This window comes from Rhipicephalus sanguineus, chromosome 1, assembly GCF_013339695.2.
Source record: "Rhipicephalus sanguineus isolate Rsan-2018 chromosome 1, BIME_Rsan_1.4, whole genome shotgun sequence".
NCBI classification, from domain to species: Eukaryota; Metazoa; Arthropoda; class Arachnida; order Ixodida; family Ixodidae; genus Rhipicephalus; species Rhipicephalus sanguineus.
In genome coordinates, this window is record NC_051176.1 from 254,426,421 (window position 1) to 254,448,916 (window position 22,496).

The 22,496-nt window shown below is 41.6% G+C and overlaps 2 protein-coding genes across 2 annotated transcripts; one reads left to right on the plus strand and one right to left on the minus strand.

The window, feature by feature from the left end:
- Positions 1-202: 202 nt before the first annotated feature.
- LOC119378054 (ankyrin repeat and SAM domain-containing protein 6-like) lies at positions 203-20,866 on the plus strand. The gene is made up of 14 exons (XM_049412732.1): positions 203-359; positions 452-679; positions 1,719-1,928; positions 7,491-7,679; positions 11,694-11,738; positions 13,701-13,908; positions 14,010-14,107; positions 14,204-14,354; positions 14,398-14,434; positions 16,213-16,395; positions 17,538-17,660; positions 17,729-17,804; positions 20,528-20,592; positions 20,648-20,866. Exons 1-14 carry the CDS (start codon positions 284-286, stop codon positions 20,771-20,773), a joined length of 1,815 nt encoding a protein of 604 aa, XP_049268689.1. The 5' UTR covers positions 203-283; the 3' UTR covers positions 20,774-20,866.
- A 12-nt stretch (positions 20,867-20,878) lies between these two features.
- LOC119378091 (periodic tryptophan protein 1 homolog) lies at positions 20,879-22,431 on the minus strand. Its single transcript, XM_037647337.2, has one exon. The coding sequence runs from the start codon at positions 22,362-22,364 to the stop codon at positions 20,967-20,969; it is 1,398 nt and encodes a 465-aa protein (XP_037503265.1). The 5' UTR covers positions 22,365-22,431; the 3' UTR covers positions 20,879-20,966.
- Positions 22,432-22,496: the final 65 nt, after the last annotated feature.

Genomic DNA, 22,496 nt, shown 5'->3' on the forward strand with positions numbered 1-22,496 from the left:
GTGATTTTTTTCATACTAAAGAAAGAACAGGGAAAAATCTAGGGACTTTATTTCATACCATTGGCGCAGGAAGCAGCACTTCAGGTAGCTTCAGGCACCACATTTCGAACAGGGCCGACACAGGCACAGATCGAAGCCCAGCCAAGCAAACGCGGCAAATATGTATCGTACTTTTTCGCGGAACAAGGCGAAACGGCGAAACTAGAGACAGGGAGCTAAGACGCCTGGGCGTAAAGTTTGACGAAAAACGTCTTACTTTTATTGCGACTGGTTCTTCGAAACGATGGAGAAAGTAAATACATTTTTGTCGTTGTGCCTGGAAAATGACTTGACAGGAGTACGTAATTTGTTGAGAAATGGTCAGTGTTTTCTTTTTCTTTGAAGTGTTAGCTGCCTCGATTTTCTCGCGTTAAGCAGAAAAAAAAAAAAAAAAACGTTCCCACCGTTACAGGTATTCCAGTTGACGCTCAGGATGCCGAAGGTACAACGGGGTTGCAAATCGCAGCCACAAACGGGTACAAAACGTTGGCCGAACACCTTTTGGAGCAAGGCGCCGATGTCAACCTGACGAACAACTGCGGTTGGACACCGCTTATGCATGCTGCACAGCATGGTCAGGTCTCTGTAGTGACGCTGTTATTAAATTACGGTGCGGCCATAAATGCAACCAGCCTCTTGGGTTAGTGTTGCGACATGTATTTCATTTCATTTATTGTACCCTCAGGGTCGAAAAACATAAGAAAATAAAGAACAACAAAAAAGAAATAAGGTAAATTAATCAGTTACTGTTAGTTGATGTGGTCCGGAAGTGGTTTTGGGACGTTAAACCCCAGATATTATTATTATGTGGTCCGGAAATGTTGATAATCAGTAATGTCTGTGATGAGAGCAGGAAAGTAGTTCCAATCCTCACAAGTCCTAGGAAGAAATGAGTTATGGAAAGTGGAAGTCCTGCAAAAAGGAATGGCAAACTTATGTTGGTGATCAATGATTGACTATACATACTAGGGAGGAGAGATGAAGTGATTGTGCAATGAACGATGATGCAATATGCAATGAAAAAGACACAAATGGTAAAGTTTACGGCAGGATGACAATGACGGTAGTTCAAGGCTCACCTTCATGCTAGTAACGCTTACGCTTCGCACATAATTAGACATAATGAAGCATGCGGAGTTATTCTGCCATTTCAAGTGAGCAAATTAGGTTATCATGGAAAGGGTCCCAAACTGAGGTGACATATTCCACCTTTGAAAGAATTAGTGTTTTGTACAGTAAAAGTTTGAAACCAGGAGGAGCACATGAAAAATTTCTTCTAAGATATGTGAGTGTTTTGTTTGAGCTATATTACTTTATGCTTTGCTCTTGCTCTCCGGTTAAGCATGTACTGTGTACTCCTATAAAGTCTCAACTTTACGATGAAGATTTCGGCTTCTTTTAATGTGATACACCACGCATATTCATTTACTTTCCATAGAAAGTCATCATCCTCAGCCTATTTTTATGTCCAATGCAGGACAAAGGGCTCTCCCAATGATCTCAAATTCACCCTCTCCTATGCAAGCTGATTCCAGTTTGTGCCCGCAACTTTTTCTCATTTTAAGGTGGCTTTATTAACAAGTTTTCCAGATTTAGTACAACCATTTGCTGATATCTGGCACACAGGGTTGTGGCGGTGCCAGCAATCATTGTGTGTGTACTTACTTTTTTCTGAGCAGGTGTTGGTGCATTAACATTGGCTGCAGCAGGAGGTCACCACTCAACAGTCTGCCTCCTTCTAGAAGCAGGAGCAGACGTTGCAAGCGCTGCTGCCCACTCTGGCTCAGGGCTCACTCCTTTAGCTGCTGCTGCCATCAATGGACATGCATCAGTCATTGGTGTCCTTCTTCAGAGGGGAACTTCTGTCAACCATGCACTTCTAGCAACTGGTAAGTGATCTCGCTACATTTTCAAAGCTTCCTCCAAGATCTCCCTGACTGCTCTACTGGGCACTGCTGCCTTGACAAACAGCTCACACTTTGTAAAACTAATAAATCGCATGCCTGAGGAAGAGATTGAGCCTTTAGCACAGCAGCCTGATGCTCTAATTATCAGGCGACAACTGTATTTATAGATGCCTTCCACTGGCGCTGTCTTAGCCACTATATTGGAGTACCAGCGATGTTGGAAAGTTGCATCTGTTGAGGTCAGGTGTTCTGTTGTAAGTTCTTGCACACACACCAATAGCGTTCTGTGGCATTGATTATGATACACTGACATTGTCCTGTAGCCACCATGTTGGAGCACCAGTTCAGTGGGATGATGCATGTCTGACATCATGTGCAAGGCATCTATATTTCTATCATGGCAATGCCTACTAGCTCTTCAAGATCGCTGTGTGTGTCACATTACATAGCATGGAGACACCTGAGCACATGGGCGTCCGGAGGGGGGGGGCGGCTGCCCCCCCCCCCTGGAATTTCGGATAATATCTTTCTATGCAGTAGCAATAAGCTGCACACGCGTTCGTTAGCCCACAAAAGGTCCGCATATCCGTGCGAAACGGCCTTCAGGATTGCCAGCCAACTTTGCACGTTATTACATATTATTGACTAACCTTGCCGGTCACATCACGGTAGTGAACCCCCCCCCATGGATGCACCCCCCTGGAAAAATTTCTGCGGACGCCCTTGCCTGAGCAAATGTGTATACCAGTATATGCTAGTTTCTTTTAGCCTAAATATGCAGTAATATGTATATCTTGCCCAGCCTTCTCGCTGCCATTGCCATTGTCTCTCGGCATCAATGAAAAGACTTTGCTACAACACTACCACACCACGTATTTCAGAACACGCAGTGAAAGAGGGGTGCCAGCAAGGATTTTATTTATTAAATATGGAAGTTATGGAATGCATTCATCATCGAAATTTTCTATAAAATCTTACCCAGGCATTGTGCCACGTTTTGTACAAGGTCACACACATTGCATCCTATGATTCAATATGTTGTGATACTTAATGAAACTTCCACGTGATCTGCAAGGTCGTGGTTATCATGGTTATGGTATGGTGGCTGAAAGATGCATTTGTTGTTGAGATCTGCAGCAATGTCTGTTGTAATGTCACCTCATTTCATATCGCCTTGCTGGCTCATGAAAGCTTTGCATACACTGATTCTCGCAGTTCATGGGATCTGTATAATTTGTATTTGTTAATGGACAGCATTCTTGACGATTTCAACCCAGTTTTTTATAATAACTACTTGGATGTTTTCTTGGGCTGATCCCTGAGGTAGTGCTGTCTGAAACTGGCTTTTATTGTACGTTCCACTTGGCACATACTTACGGCCACTGACTATGTACTACTCTTCAATGAACCTCTTTGATGCTAACTTGGATATGTGCCTGGACATGTGCCACTGAGTAGTATCCCATGAAACACATAACCTCTATAAAACGTCTTGAAAACGTTTAAAACCTCTGTAAACCTCTATAAAACGTTTTATGGGGGTTTCATGTTTCGTGGGATGTGTCAAGAAGAAGAAGATGTTTAATGACAAAAAGGAGGAGAGGTCGGCCTGGAAAGCGGGTTTCTATCCTGCTACTCCTCACGGGGGTAAGGAGAAAGGGGAAAGAAAGAGAAAGAGGGAGGTGTGATGATGGGTGACTATGGTATGGCACAATGAGTCACTGTACACACTGTCTTGCACGGGGACAGGACATGCGCGAAAGTCTTTATACCACACATGCTCTAAAGACGAGCATCTAAACCTGTATCGCTGAGAAATCTCAAGAGGCACTTTAAACTTCGTTGGGCCTGGTCTGCATGTTCCCAAGCACCCAAAAGCTTCTCCTCCGGAAAAGGTCGGGAGTCCAGACGATCTACGATGCACTTAAGTGATTGTCTTTCGGTCGCGTACTGAGGGCACACACACAGGATGTGGTGAATAGTCTCAGACGTGTGACACACACTGCAGTTAGGGTTTCGCTCCTGCCCAACCTTGCAAAGGTATCTTCGTGTATATGCAACACCCAGCCGCAATCTATGTAGTAATGTTTCCTGGTCTCTTCTTAACCAGAATGGAAGCCGAAAAGTACGACCAGAGTCAAGTCTGTAAAGACGCTCTTGGGGATAATTAGGGTCATTCCATAAGCGTGTCATATATGTTTTCATAGACTCAGACAGCAAGCCGTTGATGTCATATCGAGAAAATTGAATTGATATGACTTCACCGTTAGTGTGCGCCATTTTTGCTTCTGCATCAGCTTGCTCATTCCCAGCTGTGCCACAGTGACTGGGAATCCATTGCAATGCAACGGTTTGCCCGGATTGAGATGCCTCAGTTAACATATTCATTATGTAGCACACAAGAGGACTGTATGCGATTCCTTGTTTCATGTAATTGCTGATAAGTTGATGTGCCGGCTTGGAGTCGCAAAATAATGTCCATTTCGCGGGACTCTGTTGTACAATGTAGCGGGCAGCTTATCGTATGTGTCGCTTTTCAGTGAACCTGTCTGATGCAATTTTAGACCGCTGGGTATCGCAACTAACAACACAGCGCACTGCACTTCACATCAGTTTGCAAAAATGCTGCAAAAGCATTGACCATTCACTGCAGAACAGTTATAAGAGCCATTCTCTGCCAAACTGTGATGGTGTCACATTATGTAGATGTCAAATGCAGTTGAGCCTGACTAAATTGTTATTCTAGCTCATTTTGGTGCCTGCTTTCAAGTGCATCATTTATTTATTTATTTATTTACTTAAATGCTCTCAGTGCCATTGCGGCATTACAGAGAGGAGTGGTGTTGCAAATTCAAAATGGCAGTCTTGAATGATGCATGATCAGGGTTGCTGGCGATGGAGGCAGGAAGGTAATTCGATTCAGATTATGTCTTTGGCACGTAGGAGTGAAAGTACATGTTGGACAGGCAGAACGGCACTTGGACTTTGAAATTATGGTCCATGCGAGATGAAACGTAAGAAGGTGGCGATAACAATGAGCGTTTTAGTTCAGGATTCGTAAAGTAGATTTTATGAAAGAGGCATAGGCGGACCTGCTTCCTTCCGTTAGAAAGGTTAGGGAGGTCTAGAGAAGTTTTTATTGAAGTGATACCGGCAGTACGAGAGTAATTTGCAACAATGAAACGAGCTGAACGATTTTCGATGGATTCTAGTGCATTAACAAGTGTACAAGAGTGAGGATCCCAGATTTAAGAGGTGCACTCGAGTTTAGACCTGACTAGTGTTTTATTGGGAAGAAGTTTTAAGTAGGGGTGTGCGAATATTCGAAGTTTCGAATATTTTTCGAATAGTGTTTGCTATTCGATTCGATTCGCACTGAAATTTTACTATTCGAACTATTCGAACTTCTCAAAAACAAATGCAGTCAACGTCCGGTTGAAAGTGACCCCTTCAGATTTTTAATATGCTTCACCTCATTACACTCTCGTATTGCGGCAAAGCTGCCTTTCAAGCTCCGTTACGGTCGAACTTAGCCAAGACACAGTCAACGTCCAGTTAGAAGTGGTCCCTAGATTTTCAATATGCTTCACCTCATCACACCCCCGTATTGCGGCAAAGCTGCCTTTCAAGCTCCGTTACAGTCGAACTTAGGCAAGAGACAGTCAACGTCTGATTGGAAGTGGTCCCTAGAATTTCAACATGCTTCACCTCCCCACACCCTCGTATCGCGGCAAAGCTGCCTTTCAAGGTCCGTTACGGTCGAACTTAGCCAAGAGACAGTCAACGTCCGTTTGGAAGTGGTCCCTAAATTTTCAGTATGCTTCAGCTCATCACACCCCCGTATTGCGGCAAAGCTGCCTTTCAAGCTCCGCTACAGTCGCAAATGTACTAACTCTAGAAAACGCTGGTTCCAATATGGAGATGAAAGATGTGGCAGAGTTGGGGGCTCATTTAATGCTGTTTTGGACCTGAAATTTGGGCATGAAGTCCGAAAAATCGGACGCCGAAGCTTTTTAGCATCAAAAATTTCAGATGTTCTTATATATCGACGTCTATGAGGCAGATTTGGAACTCCGGACTTGAAGGGAGCACACCCTTGTCCGCCACATCAGTTGGCCTTCCACAGCAGTTGAAAGAGGAGGAGAGGCTGAGGAAATGGCATCTCTGCCTATCACGTGTAAAGTGTTGTCGGCAACACTTTTGTTGCACCAAATCATGTACATAAATACAATTCGGCCTCTACATTGCCTCACTCTTGATAAAAAAGACAACTATGAAATATGACCCCACCAGCGCTTCATCAACCTAGTGAAAAGAAACACTTTCATGTTGCTATCTCACAAGAACATACTTAGGGATTCTCTGCAACTTTTTTTGTAATTTCACTTCGAATTATTCGAAAAATGTTTGAGAAATATTTGAAAATTATTCGAAATTATTCGATTCAATTCGCACTCAATCTTTATTATTCGAATTCGCTTCGCACCCAAAATTTTGCTATTCGCACAGCTCTAGTTTTAAGGAGACAGGAGCCAAAGAAAAGTTACAACACAAGAAACCAAGTGCGGCTTGCATTGTTAATCATAGAGTTAATATGAGTATTCCATGATAAATTGTTATCTATGTGAACACCTAGGTATTTATAACGGAAAATTATTAATTGAATAAGCAGGGGTAGTACTGTCAGTAGTTCCTTGGGATATCCTCATTATTTTGCATTTGTTAATATTCAATTTCATGGACCAGAGTGAACACCAAGAGGTAATGCTATCAAGATCAGATTGAAGTTGAGATGAATCATGAGGGTTAGTTATTACATGGTAGATGACACAATCATTGGCAAATAGTCTGATTGTTGATGTAATGCAGGATGGAAGGTCATTAATGTAAATTAAAAAGAGTAAGGGTCCGAGGACAGAGCCTTCTGGTACACCTGATGTGACAGAACAATTGCATGAGTTATGACCGCATAAGGTGTGTGTACTCCCTTTCGAAAACTGATGAGGGCCTAAGTTTAAAATTTTCTTTTAGGGACTCTAAATGCGAATTTTTAGTTATAAACTGTGGGTTCAAGCTTCTGCCTTAGCTAACCATAGTTTGTATGAAAATATTGGAGACATTTACTGATTACTACGGGTAATCCAATTTATTTCACAGCTTTCCAATGCATGCGCACTTTGAACAAATGAACATGCTCAGATACAAGGCCACAAATGCGTCAACCAAACATTAACACCTTAACACCACGAGTTGTGCTTGTTGTATATGAGCCCATGCTATGTTACCTGTAATACTAGTATTATATTAGCTGCAGAAATTTTCATTCTAGGCTGCCTTTTTATACTGTTGCATGTCAAAACATGAGAGCTGCTGAGCTGGGCAAAGGTTTACCCTAAAAATCATCTGATGGATGTGTTACCCATTAACTTTCTTTACTGAAAAATGATAAGTAACTTGTGTCTTAAATTGCGTACTGATAAGAAAACATGTTGCAGTGCATGACTGCCCATTTTTTAATGCTAGGCTGCTGCATGCATGCTGCAGGCACAAGTCCTCTCATGCTGGCTGCAAGTGGTGGTCACCTTCGTGTAGTACAGATGCTCATGAACCATGGTGCTGACCCAAACCAGCAGAATTTCTATGGCAAAACAGCCTTGGATGTAGCCACAGCTTGTTCAAACATGGAAGCAGCTGAATACCTTCGAAGCATGACACAAGTTACATCAAACCAAGGTGAAACTGCACAAAAGCTGCCAATGTTTCTAGAAATAGGTCACATAATTGCTTGTGCAAATGGTGAAGAAATGCAATTTTTTTTTACTCTGTCAGAAAGGTGTGGGCTTGCACTTAGAGGTGTAATCAACAAGTGTTACGTTGCCTGAAAAGTTGTTATAGATTTTCGCATGAGCTTGTTTGTGCTAAAATTTTATTTTGCACAGAGGGCTGCATTTTATTTATTTCCAGTACCTCAAAGGCCCCTATTTAGGGGTTTTACACGCGGGGTGGGCAGTAGATTAACATAGCACAAGTTTTACAATGTCTTCTTTGAAGAGTATCGAACTGGAGTGGTGCACGGTGCTGGCAGGGAGAGTGTTCCAGTCCTTTGGCGTGCGCACGAAAAACGAGGACGAATGCGCTACGGTCCAAGCATAGGGCGGGTGAACAGATCTGGTGTGGTTGAGTCTGCTGGAATGGCGATGAGCTGGAATGATTGCAGGTGTACGAGGGGTAGCGTGATAAAATTTGTGAAAAAGACTGAGCCGAGCGACTTTGCGGCGAAGAGCAAGGTTCGGAAGATTAATACGAGATTTAAGCTCCGTAATACTGCTAGTGTATGAGTAGTCAGAGAGGATAAACCTAGTTGCACGATTTTGGACAGATTCTAATGTTTTAATCAGGTTACGTTGGTGAGGATCCCATATGGTACATACATATTCTAACTTGGGTCGCAGTAGAGTGTTATAAGCTAGCAGTTTTAGTGAATATGGTGCTAGGCGTAAGTTCCGGTGGAGGTAACCGAGTACGTGGTTAGCTTTGCTGGCTACATTGGTTATGTGGGGTGTCCAAGTGAGATCGGTGGTGAGTTCTATGCCAAGGTATGTATACGAGGAGACAGAGGAAATTGGAGAATTGCTAAGAAAGTATTGTGGTGTGTGGTAGCCTTTCCTGCGATGGAAACAGAGAAGAGATGTTTTATTAACGTTTAGAGACATCAGCCACTTGGCGCACCAGTCTTCAACGTGAATTATGTCAGATTGTAGCACTAGGGTGTCATTACTGTTGTGAATGGGCCGATAGATGACACAGTCGTCAGCGAATAATCTGATGTTAGATGAAATATTTGTAGGAAGGTCATTGATATAGATCAAAAAGAGCAGAGGTCCAAGTACGGACCCTTGGGGAACACCTGATCTAATGGGAGATGATGCAGAAGAGTAGTTGTTTGCAAAGACAAATTGTTTTCTATTGGACAAAAAATCTTGAATCCAATTGATTACAAGTGGGTGAAAATTCAGGCGCGATAGCTTTAAAAAAAGTTTTTGTGCGGGACCTTGTCAAAGGCCTTTTCAAAATCGAGAAATAAGGCATCTACTGGTACGTTAACATCTATGGCGGAGCTAATGTCATTTATAAATAAAGCTAATTGTGTCTCACATGAAAGGCCTTTTTGGAAACCGTGTTGGTTATGGTGGAAATAGTCAACAGAGAGAAGAAACTTAGCTAAATGTGAGTAAATGACGTGTTCTATAAGTTTGCAACATACACATGTCAGTGAGATGGGTCGATAGCTGTTAGGGGAGAAAGAAGTACCTTTTTTGGGGACGGGAATGATCTTTCCTACTTTCCAGTCCCGTGGCACCATTCCAGTTGTCAGTGACTGCTGAAAGATGCGCTGCAGGATTACACTACATACACGTTTTGTACTTTTCAGTATTTTAGAATTTATGTTGTCGACACCTGCAGATGATGATAACTTAAGAGACTCGATAGCTTTTTCAATTCCTACAGCAGTGATAATGAGTTCCGACATGGGTGGATGATCAAGAAATGGAGTATCAGGCAAGGTGTCGTCTTGCTCATCAGTGAAAACAGAACAAAATGCAGAGTTCAGAACATCGGGTACAGTGCAGTCAGGTACTATCACACAATCACATTCATCACGTAGCGAGACCGATTTGGCGGGTGGTGGGTTTACTGTTTTCCAGAATCCTTTCGAATTATTTTTTAACATGTTTGGAAGGGTAGAAGAAAAGAATGTACGCTTTGCTTTAACGGCAAGAGACTGAAATTCTTTTTCGGTGTCGCGGTATTTCTGCCATGCTAAAGGCGTATTCAGTGACCTAGCCGCGCGGAATTTTCGTTTTGTTTTTCATTCGTTTGAGTGATGAATTAAACAATGGTGTTCTAGATCGCTCCGTAACCGTAATAGTAGGAATGTGAGTTTTAGTTAGTTACTGCACTTTATTTTTAAAAAGGCACTAATTTTCCTCGACATTTCTCTGGGAGAAGTCACTGAGGAAACATTCACAAAAAACACCTAATTCATCATTAATGGCATCTTAGTTACCTCGGTCGTAAAGCGTTATTGTTTTTTTTTACCTTTGGTGGATGTGGTAGCTGATACTTGTAAGTAGCGAAAACAACTACATGATCACTCAAAGGTGTAAGATAAGCAAGTGAAGAGACATTATTAGGGTGAGACGTTGGAAATAAATCCAGCAGGCTTGATGTATTATTACTGTGACGCGTTGCTGCGGTAATGATTTGCGATAAGCCAAAGGTTAGACAAGAATTTACAAAGTCACTTTCTACAAGTGACTTTGGGCAAGTTTCAGGAAATATATTTTTCTGCTTTGTTTCTCAAACAAGAAAGTTATTGCCGGAGTAGTTGGCAAAGACAGTGAAACAGTATGGGCACTCACAGTATTGCATATCATCGCTCTCACCATTTATGAGATTGAATTTTACCAGCCTATACATGTGATATGCAAGTGTACAAGTGCTGGCATCAAACACAATTTGCTATGATTTTGATGTAATTTCTTTACTAGTTCATGACAGCACTGTACATAGGTTCACTAAGGTAAAACAGGATGTTGAACACGAACAACACCAACAACAAAAACTAAGTTTGCATTGTTCTTGTGAACCTTGCCTAATGCCAAAATCAAGGAGGCAAATGTAGCAATGTATAAGCATTGTCATCAGTTATGATTATATTCTTTTGTTATCTCTGTGATTGAGTAATGGATGCAGGTGGCTGTTTATCATCCATCTGCAGATGGTGTTACGAGTGCGACGTTGACCGACGCGGACTCAGGGGGTAGCGTGGAGCTGAGTGGCGGGAGTCGTACCGCAGGCCCAGGGACGTCCAGAACAGCAGGAAGCCGAGGCAGAGAGACCGGTGTTGAGGAAAACTTAACAGACGTTTATTTACAACATCATAGAGGACAGGATCGTCAGAACGACATCTAGTCCGATCGATCCGTGCCGAGCAGACGCTCTGCTGCTCCTTAAATACGCTTCATTCCCAAGATAGGGAAACTCCTTAATCGGCAAATGTCCAATCACAAACGTGCATGCCTTTGAAGCTGCATAACTAGCAAACGTCCAATCACAAACGTGCATGCCTTTAGAGGGTCCGTCTCTTCGACACGTAGGTCACCGCCCCCAGGATGACACGCCAGGGACCACTGCACTCTCACTCTCCACGTCCGACCAGTTTGGAAGAAAAGGGGGGGGGGGAGATCAAGAAGCAGGAAAACTCGTTTGGAGACAGCTGGCCCAGGACCTTCGTATCTGCTTTGTAACAATGGATGTTTCTGATGAACAAACACCAGTTCGTTCGCATTCATGTCATTCGCTTTTGCCTCCATCTCTTATCTGTTGTGCTTTTTAATTATGAAATAAAAACTTGCCCAGTGTTCAATACTTCTATCGCAAGTTTATGGCACGAAAATATACCAAAAGGTTATGTTGCACAGTTAATAAAGGGTTTATGAACCTGTGGCTTAAAATTGCAGCAGCACAGTCCATTTATGATGAGTCAGAAAATCAATTTGTCATTGCCATACTTATTGTTTTGGTTTATTGGGTTCAGATGCACAAACTAGTAGTAGAATAAGTCCAGTGCTAAACTGTTTATAACTGTAGTGCAGTGCATTTGCTAGTTATTCCACATATTTCTAATAAAACTAATGATTGCATGAGCTGTTTGATTAACTCCATCTTGTTCGCTTTTTACAGAGTACGATCCAACCATTATTGATGTCTTCAAAGCTATTGCAGGGGGTAAGTTACTCATCTGGCTGTCATGAAAGCTGCATGTACATAATATGTGCGGGGCACCACACATAAAGAAACCATGTGAAAATATTGCTTTGGAAGAACGATTTGTCCCGAAAATATTGTCTTATATTTTCATGTGCATGAGCTACTGTACCATAAGTTATGGAATTTTTAAACAAGGAAAAGCTCACACATATGAAGTACATAAAAAGAACATAAAAGAAAGGATAACTTCTGCAAATTATGATGTTTTCATATTATATACCATAATGCAATGATTTGATTTTCTCAGTGCATGAATGTGTGTATAAGTGCAAGTGCAATACTTAATTCATTTAGTATTATGCTTCACTCTGCGTCATACTATGCTTCTAACTTAAGCTTTTTTTTTTTTTGACTAGCATTCACAATGAGCACATGTTTCTGATTTGCTAGGTAGTAGTGCTGCTAGTATCATAGCATTACAAGTTGTTATTACAACATACCAAGTAGTGCAGGTTAGCATGTAATAAAACCTGTACAGATAATGTAAGCTCATGCTTCTCACATCTCCAAAGCACACTGAGCCATTAATGGAATTGTAGATGACATGAAATGGTTTCTTTTTAATAAATTTTTTATATTTGGCCTACCCCATTTTTGCACTGATTTATACTGTTGTCATGCTGATATCTTGTGTATATGTTTCTAGCATTTTCGCTAATAAAACTTAGTTGAAGTCAGCACCTTTGTTATGTTCTCTCATCTGACCTTGTTCATTTTGCGCTGTGCAAATATGTTGATGCTAAATCACGAACTAGTCCAAGCTACCGTTCTATCAAGTTACTTCGTATAGTATTCCAGTGTGTTGCTGTCGCATTAATTGCTTTTGCCATTTTGTGGAAACTGCAGATTTTTTTCCTTGACATGCATCATGCATCACTTTCATCCTTGTGATGGTTGGTGTCTCTCACACTATATAGTATTCACCCGATTTGGTGTTTGTATTTTGGCAAATCTTGTGAAAAACATCGTGTGCATAAAAATTGCGTGATATTAAAGAGGTCCTACAACACTTTTCCAAGTGATCATCAAATGGCTTCATTAAAGGAGTTTATTGCCTCACGAATCGACTGCTGCAAACATTTTTAGAATCCGTCAAGTAGGAGCAGAGTTACAGGGTTTTGTCGTACGCATTCTCTCTCCTTTCATACCAGCGAGCTCGCTGAAAACTATGCAGAAGGGAGGGGGGATGACAAGGGGGCAAGAAGCTATGCCCATTCGTTAGTGCGCATCATTACATTTCTCTTTTTTTCTTTGAACGCCCAGCTTACTTTCAGTGCGATCGCGAGCAAGCGCGCAGGCAAGTCACGGCATCCCGCGGTGGTCGTGGTAACTATGCAGCTCACGATGCTCAAATCAGCCAATGACCATGGGCTTTGGGTTTATGGTGCAGTCATTTGGGTTTGTGGCATCATTTATCGAGAGAAGAGCGAGCGATTTCTAGCTGACCTCGAGAATTAATTGTTAATTCTAGGCAGCAAACTGCACTATAATTTTTGGCTAACATGTTCTCAGGAGCCTCTACTACCGATCGGCAGCGTTTTCTGACCACGACTGCCAGTCGGGCGTGTTGGTTCACGATGGTGAAGCACTAGAAAGAACAGAGACTTTTGAAGAACACTTTCTGATCATGCTGAAAAAGTGTTGCAGGACCCCTTTAAGCTTGTCACCCGTACAGGGCATATCCACATTTATTGCATAAGAGTGCTATTTGTTGTGTTGGATGAAATGAAGTGCAACTGTATGCATCACATGTAGTTATTAACTGCTTCGGTAATTCTTCACTTCACACAAATTCGAACATGTGTGTTGCAGCTGCATCACATTTTTTGTAATCACTTCATTCATAGTTTTTGCAGTCAGTTAATTGCAATATCATAATGTTTTACCTAATTACAACTTTGGTACATTTTTTTTTTCAAGGCAACTTGAAGGAATTGAAGAGACTCTTGAAGGATCATCCATCATGTACTAACTGGTGCGACCTAAAGAAGGGCACAACTCCCTTAATGCATGCTGTCATACTGGGCTGCATGGATGCTGTCACACTCTTGGTAAAAAACAATGCTGATCTGGAGATGCAAGACTACACAGCTGGCTGGACAGCACTCATGCATGCTGTATATCATGGGTATGATGTGGTATTCTCTATTTCACATTTGTTTTTCCACTGCAACTTTTCTTGGCTCCTGAAGGCACACATTTCTTTATTTTTCTTCTTTTTTTCAACAGGCATGTCAACATTGTGCGCTACCTCATTGGCTCAGGTGCTGACGTCTGTGTAGAAGCTTTCAATGGCGCTACTGCTCTTGACATTGCTTGCTATCTTGGTCAGTGGGGCTCGCTAGTTTACTTTTGCATGTGGCACGATATAGTGTGAGACGGTTTTATGGATGTAAAAGTTTCCACTCTCATTTTGGTTCCAGAGAATGGAGATGCCAAAATCATTCGGATGCTGGCTGACCAGACAGCTGCCCGCACGTCATTACCAGGGAACGAGAGGTACTGTGTGAAAGCAGTTGCCATTGTTTTCCCCACCTTTAGAAGACTTGGGTTACTAAACCTGTTATGCATGATGTTTAGTTAATGGTGATTAATTTAACTAGTAAATAACTTTCAGAAGACAGAGTGACCCTCAGCATTTCAAGGCATTTAGGGTGAGCAACTTTTAAGGATTCTTTTCTTAGTGTTCACTTTTAGTCTGATGGTAATGCAACCACTAAGCCAAAAGCTACACCATTGTTTGCATGGCTGCCTACAATTTACATTGTGAGGTGACTAATGAAAACCAAGCCTGCTACTCAAAGACAACCCCCCCCCCCCAACCTTTTATTTTTAATATTCACCCTAGAGCATGGAAACTTGGGCTATTTATAGAGCTCTTTATGCTAATATTAAAAATGCAATCAGTTTTAGAGCGAGTTGCATAAGTTTTGTTCTCTATCACGACAATGTGTAAAATGTAGGCCTTTTTCCCCCCACTTTTTCTATAACTAAACTTCTATATTTATAAAGGCCATTAATGGCTCATGTTCTTCCCCATCAACTGTAAAATGCTGAAATGTACTTGAGAGTGCATATACAATTTGTTAATAAGCACAGAAAATTGAAGCCTGGGAAGTCTTAAAATGTTCTGACCCCAGCAACAAGTTAAGTGAAATTCATAACAATTAGTACATAAGCGATATCAAAGTTTAAAGAAGATAATGCCACTCCCCACATGGTAAAGAAAACATGGGGAAAATTTGATGAAGATCAGAGCATTAGAAGTACCAAAAAAAAATGGGCAAACCAAAGAAGGTGCCAAAAATTGCATCTTGAGAGAAGTGCACTTTAAAGGTAAAATTTAAAGCTAGTTATGTGGGAGAATATATGTTTTTTATTGTTATTTCTTCCTACTTGGGAGCTAGGAAATCATGGTTATTTTGAGAATGCGACTTTGGTCAACTTCTTGTGAGAATTGCAATGGCAAGCAGCTGTGTGGTGTTAGCCAGGGGACTCTCGACAATGTGCACTTTCCAATTTTGAACAGCCAGCTTGTGTTTTTTAAATCCAATTTTAACCCACTTTCTGTTTAAATGCAACCTTGATTTTTGTTGTCATGAAAGTAGAGAAGCTGAACTCAACAACACAATTAAAAACAGAAAATCTGTAATTTTCAAAAACCTCACGTTTTTCGAGTAGCATCTCCCTTTAATGTAGTGTTTGAAGCAGCAGCAGTTGTTGCAAGCCCATTGTCTACATGAAATGACTGTTTACCCAATTAACGACAAAAAAACATCATATGTGGAAGAAGTGCTCGGAATGATATTTTGAAGGGGTACTGACACAAAAATGTTCAGTTTTTTTTTTTGTCAAATGAAAGGCTAAGCCCTCAAGAGCCTAGAAAATGTACTGGTGAGCATGAGTTCATCCTGAAAAATTATTTACAACATGTTTTTAAAAGCTAGATGCAGTTCTTACTGTACCCTGATGTCACAAGACAATACGAGCTTCTCGCCACGTGCTCGCACAAGATATGACGTTTCCACGGCCATCCGCTACGTGGGTCCATTGGCGACACACAAGTGGCCATTTTGTATGTTTTGGTACCTGACGTCATCACAACTGGTGCGTGAATTGATACCGTAGCCTGACTTCATGCTAGTGTTGATGTCATTAGGTGCACAGTGCAAAAATTGGCTTTAATGTCGAAATAATATTTTATCAGCATTTCCTGAGCTTCACACTTGGTCAGAGATGCCTCTGCATTCAGATTTGTATGGCGATGTAAAGTCAGCTTCGAAAATTGGTGTCAGTGCCCCTTTAAGAGAGGTTTCTTAGTTCGATGAATCAAAGGCACCTTGGAAGCGAGGCACATGATGTGATTTTTCTCATGTTGTGCTATTGAAGCTTATATGTTCTTTTTTATTTCATCTTTATATGCTATAAATAGGGCTGGATTGGTCATGTAACACAAAAGCTGACACCATGGAAAGGTAGACAGGTAGTGCAAAAAAGTGTCAGTCAAGCAGCCAACCAGCCTAGTTCTTTGGCTTTGGACCTGCAGTCACTGAGCACATCACCAAGGCCTAGCACACTGCCTGCTTTAGACATTTCCTTCACATCTCCGCAAATAGTAAGTTGAAAAAAAATCTCATTGCAAGAACCCTGGCTTCCAGCTATTCAACTATAGTAGTTGTGTGATGAAATGTTTTGGACAGAGAATAAATACAGATATAGATGTACAAGACACAGTATTTTTGACAGCCTTTGTGATATATATGAACAGCTTTTATTGAATTGAAGAAATAAACACTGTGGGAAAACCAAGCTGCATGCCCCCACCATATGTGTCAGCGTTAGCAGTGCTTTTACGAGCTCTGTTTATAGGGACTTGTGCGATGCGTGCAAGCTCATTCTTACACTGTGATATCTGAGTACATGAAGAATCGGATATAGTGATGCTGCTGCAGATGTATCAGCTTCACTCCTGTAGAGTGTTTTAGCTAATAATATTGCATGCAACTGCATGCATGACTGCATGTCAGTGGCTGTACAGGCCACTTTTAAAGAAGTACAGACACCTACTTTAAAAGCTGTATAACTCTAACACACATTTCTTACACATAAAAAGATGACAATTAGGAAATATGAAGGTTGAAAGACACTTGTAAGACATGTACTATACATATTAATTTAGCAATTAAGTCGCTCACGCATTTGTGGATTTTATGTCATTGGTGTTATCGTTACATTATGACGTAACATTTCCTAATGTTGTGTAGCGAGAATGCTAGCTTGTTGTTGTTGTTCATAAAAAAATTAACAAAAGCAGTTATTGAAGCTGTGCTCATGTATAGCAGATGCAGTGATTATGAAGGGTATGAGCCGATGTCTTGTTATGCCATGATGTACTCACCTCCTGTACACCTAAAACAAATGGTTTGTAGAAGGAAACTATCCTAGTAAATTATTAGAGCATTCTGGTTCGAATTTAGTTTTTTCTGTTAGATCGAAAATGTCGTGTCAGCACTCCTGAACACTCAGTCACTATTCAAACCAATATAACTTGGATGCATTGTCAACTTCACAAAAAAAATATGGCTTGATGTGATATGTTAGGTAGACCTATAATGATAAAAAAATTATTGCCAGATACATAATGTACTCCAAATGTATTCAGTTCTGACAAACTAATTTGGTCTTCCCTTTAACAGTACTGTATACAGCAACGAATGGCAGTTATTTCTTATTAGACATACCTTGTCTTTTCTGCAGACTTTTCCTGAAGTAGACGCTGTTTTCAAAGCAGCACCACTGTCACTTCCAAACTACGCAAAAATGCTTGAAGCCACCCCAGCAGCCATGCCTGATACTACTGCCCAACCACACATACAAAAGGTGCAGCTGTATACTGAGAGATCCATAAAGAATGATGTGTAATGAACAAACATTCGCTTCTCATGCAGATTATGAGAACGGCCACTGAACCAATATTTCTTCGACATTTCAAGCAACCTCCCTGCATTAAACCAGAGCCCCCAGGTATGTAAAATGGATGACTCCTTCATTGCCATCTTTCTTGCCCTTTGAGCCTACATACGAAAATACATGATGTGAAGAAACTTGCCTGTGGCATCAATACCTTTTTTTCAAGTTTGAAGCTGTAAAAGAAATACGAAAGAAGTACAGCAGACTAGATAAATGCAGCTTGCTTAAATGAAATGCTAGATAAACAGAACATCAATTTTCATTGGCCACCCACAAGCACTACCTCACCTACATCATCAGTGTGTAAAACATGTAAAGTCCAACAAGTTTGTCAAGTGGTGATGCTGTAAATAGTGAATAGAATTCAATCCAGAAGGCAGTTGCGTAAAAGTCAAGTTAAATTGAAGATGTAAAAGTTGCAAAGGTGTATCTATAGCCAGGACTTTGCTAGGCACGTAACCTCCTGACAACTGTAGATAGTTCAAGGCAGGCCCGTAGCCAGGAATTTTTTTCAGGGGGGTACTTGCGGAAAGCCTTGACTATTTGAGAAAAACACCTATTTTCATTATTTATTTTCGGTAAAGCCATTAAAGTACATTCTCATTACTCATTGTGACATAACAAATGTGAAAAGTTCTTCTAAATATATCACAATTATATGAAAGACAGTATCTCCTAGTGATTCGAAAAGGTAGCCATCTCATATTTATTCTTGTCAAAACCGTTTGCATTGGCCAAATCACAGAGTGAAATATTCAAAATGACGTAGAGGCTAGGCATGTTGAAGCTTCATCCAGTATTTCCGTATCTAGTTGTGGGATTGAAAACTAGCTACACAGGCTCTTTTCAATGTCTGTGACAATGCAATGGTGTATAGCAAACTGAAGATGACTTTCACATAAGTTAAGAGAAATAGTGTGCCTAAACGGCTTCTTTCCAGCTCCGCATGCATCCGCCTTCACATCCAGGATGAGTATTTTACGTAATCAGTTCCGACTTAATTTTTATAAGGACTGAATGCAAGGTAATGATCCTCGAAGATGAAGAGAGCACCATGGGGCAGATATCTTAAATTCAGGCTGCAACTACGGCTTCATCCAGATCAGAAATGCACGCCTCAGTTGATGCCCTTGTTACCAGCTGCGAGAAGACAGTTGGACGTGTTATCACTGAGGTTCTAGACGAATGCTGTGACTGTTTGCGAAGACATAGATATTACTATTCTGCTGTCATACCAGGTGGCAAGTTATATAGCTCAAAATCTGCAGCTCTATTTCGAATGTGAGAACTGTGCTGAATTATTCTAGATTCTTTCATGCATGAACACAACCTTGTGCAAAAGACACTGCAATATTAGCAGCAGAACACACTCAAGTCTGCTTTTTTTCACCACACCATTATTATCACTTCAGTGCTTTTTGAATAAAATGATTTTTGGTTATTTTTGTCCTCTGCTTAACCACAATGAGGATGAATAGGAGACAATTTTTGTTCTTCCGAGTTCCATTTAAAGGGGTGGTGCCACCAAATTTGTGGCTTGCGCATTCTTTGCTGTAAGCGTTTCCTATAGCTCCAGGAAGCATGATACACGCACCAAGATTCATGTATTCTCGCTAAATAATTTAATATCGCCTTTTTATGTGGACAACTTTCGGTTTCGGTTTCTGGGCGCCGAGGGTGGGCAGTGACGTGGCAGTGACGTAGCAGTGTAGGGGGCTTGGTCACGTGGCTACACAAGGCTGTGACGCACTTAGCCAGGAAGCGATCGAAACTCGGCAAGTGATGCAGCAACTGATGCTTTGCCGGTACGTACGTTGCAGAGGTGGCAGAGGTCACTCATGTCACTACAGCAGATCTGGTGTGACGTCACTACAACTTTCATTACCCCTCCTATAGAGCTACGTCAGTGCTGGCACGCTAGCAGCGATGGGTCTCGATCGGGAGAATGGGCATTTAGGTACACTTTGGAAGTGAATTAAAATATATTCTAAACGTTTGCTGTGTCCGACCCTTCATGTGGAGTGTCCTTGCATACAGAGGAAACCCACAACAGGCTTGTTATAACCTCGAAATTTGATGGCACCACCCCTTTAAGCAGTTTACTGTAGTATGCTTCATATAATAAATTGTGATAACAACCTTGAAAGCTTTTATTATTGCAATACAATCGGTGTTCGGTTCTTCTGACTCCTTAGGTGGCTCGAAATGATCCAAAGGATTGGTAGTTTGAATAAAAGAAAATTGTATGCCTTTTTAATGTCCTCAAGGGATCAGATTGCCACAGCCACACCCAAACTAGCTCTAAACGCCTGTTAGTACACTTATTAGGCATCTTGGTACTCTTGCTGTGACGGGAAACAATGGTTTCAATGATGTATAATTAAGTAACACATTATTCCCCGTGACAATGGCCCCATTCCATTCTGCATAATGAGCACTAACCAGACATCTAAGTTCAACACACATTCTTGAAAGTATCAGAAATCATTTCTGCAATGATATCAGCCTTTTACATGTTACAAATAAAAGGTAACCATTTAGAATCAGTATTATTTCAGTCAAAAATAATCTTAAATGTGAAACAGTAGCAGCAGGCAGTCCAATATGTTTGTGGGTTAGATAGGATACAAGTGTAAGTAGGAACAAGACTGCATTATTTATCTAGTAGTCATTCATATTTTTTATGTGTCTCCTAGTTTAAGCATTTAAGTGTAATAGCTTCAGTTTAAACATTGCAGCTGCAGTCATTTAGGTAAAGCATCTTTTTTCCATTTCAGGTGTAATGGATGTTCTACAACAACTAGGTCTTGACAAGTATGCTAAAAACTTCGAAGAAAATGAGGTAGGGCCTGGCACACTTGCATTGCCATGAAACGTTACTGGCTTATAATTTGCAGGTTGACTGGGAAGCATTTGTGAATCTGGACTCAAAGAGCATAGAAGAAATTGGTGTTAAAACAGAAACCAGCAGAGAAGCACTACGGGAAGCCATCAACCAACTGCAAAAACATAAGCCCACGTAAACGTTATCAAAGTCTCAGGTTGTACAAGCCAACTAAAACTTTTGTGGTCATTTTCATTGCCACACAACATTTGCATTTGCCAAGACAATAAAACCATGCTTAAAATTCAAGTAACGTTGCTGTTCCTTTATTAGCATTTGTTGTGTGACAAGGCATCTTGAGCCAATCCATGTTTCAGCCATAGCAGGTGTAATCAGTTGTCAAGCGAAAGGCCACCAAGTGCTCCTGAAGGCGCATCTGTCTCCATATCATCTGTCGGCACTTCCGCTCTCAGCAGCTTCCGACCTTCAAAGCAGTTTAAAGCAGTCCATTCTTTGAGGTCTACCACTGAAAATCCGAGTGATTTGTTGTCGCCTCCAATGGCTATCACAAAAGGTTCATCTGGGGAGCTGGCAAGTGCAAGCACTGTCCCAACAGTCAGGTCCTCCTTTTCAAAGACAAACACTGGTTTGTGATCCAATATGTCCCACACCTTCAACGTTTTGTCTTCCGACGCTGTGACGAGACATCCCGGACAGTAGGCACTCAGTGCCATCCCACTGACACCCTTACTGTGGGCCGAGAGCGTGAATACGGCTTGGTCTGTGCGAGCGTCGAAACCATACACAAAACCACTGTCTGTGCTAACATAGAAGTAAAATGGATCAAAGTGATTCCACAAGACTTTCTCTACCTCACCATTAACAGTCCACGATTTGAAGCTGGCGTCGGTATTTCGGCAGTCCCAAAGCTTCACAGTATTATCGCATGCACCTGTTAGCAATGTGTGGCTTTCGAAGGGATGCCAAGCGACAGATTGAACCTTCTCTTTGTGCGCCGAGAGGCACCTAGCCGGAACACCCGTGTCCAAGTCCCACACGAGTGCTTTGTTATCAGCAGATCCACTAGCAAGCAAATGCCGAACTTGCTTATTCCACGACAGGCTCAGGACGGCATCGGTGTGGCCGATTGCTGCTTTTTTCTTCTTGGCTTTCTTGCCTAATTTGTACGCTGGCTCCAACGTGTCAACAAGGTCCAAGTCCCAAACACTGATCACGGGAGTCATGTCCCCCACGGCTAGGTAGTTGCCAGGATTTGCATCCGCTGGATCAAAATTCATCCATTCTAAGCACAGCGGATAAGCAGGCAGCATGATGTCATGGTGCACGTAAAGGTGCTCTTCCTGGTGGTTGTTGACGTACACCTCAATTGTAGCGCACGTATCTTCATCCACACGTGCCACAGCAATCAAGTTGTCGGTGCATCTTATAGTGAAGTCGTCTATTTCTTCTTCGCTATCTTCGGCATCTTGCGGGTCCAAATAAGGGTCGTCTGCGTTGTTTGCGTACACAGCAAGTTCGGCAAGATTACCCACTTGCGCCGCACTGTCTTCATCATCATACGTGTCCAGACCATACTTTGCCGTAATGTCATCTTCACATGCTCCTTCTTTGCCGTCTTCCATGTCGCCTTCGCTGTCCACATTCTTGTTGTTGTTCGAAACACCTTTTTCTATCAGTTCTTTGAGCTGTTCGCTGAGCAATTTTACTTTCTCTGGGTTTGCTTTGGCCACTCCTCGAGGAACCCAAGCTACACACGGTACAAAATTCATCGTAAATTTGGATGCACTCACCACGAATGACGAACACGCGGACGGCAGAACGACATAAGAGCCCTAATGGTTTGGATTGGATTGTATGCTGTTGGATCCTTGAATGAGGCAAAAGACGCAAAAGACACACTT

What these genes read in the sequence shown, in the direction of transcription:
- LOC119378091 (XM_037647337.2), bottom strand. Translation starts at nt 22,364, where the DNA reads ATGAATTTTGTACCGTGTGTAGCTTGGGTTCCTCGAGGAGTGGCCAAA.
- LOC119378054 (XM_049412732.1), top strand. Translation starts at nt 284, where the DNA reads ATGGAGAAAGTAAATACATTTTTGTCGTTGTGCCTGGAAAATGACTTG. An exon ending in ACAAGTTACATCAAACCAAG is followed by an intron (nt 7,680 to 11,693) that starts GTGAAACTGCAC and finishes CGCTTTTTACAG; the next exon opens with AGTACGATCCAACCATTATT. An exon ending in TGACATTGCTTGCTATCTTG is followed by an intron (nt 14,108 to 14,203) that starts GTCAGTGGGGCT and finishes TTTTGGTTCCAG; the next exon opens with AGAATGGAGATGCCAAAATC.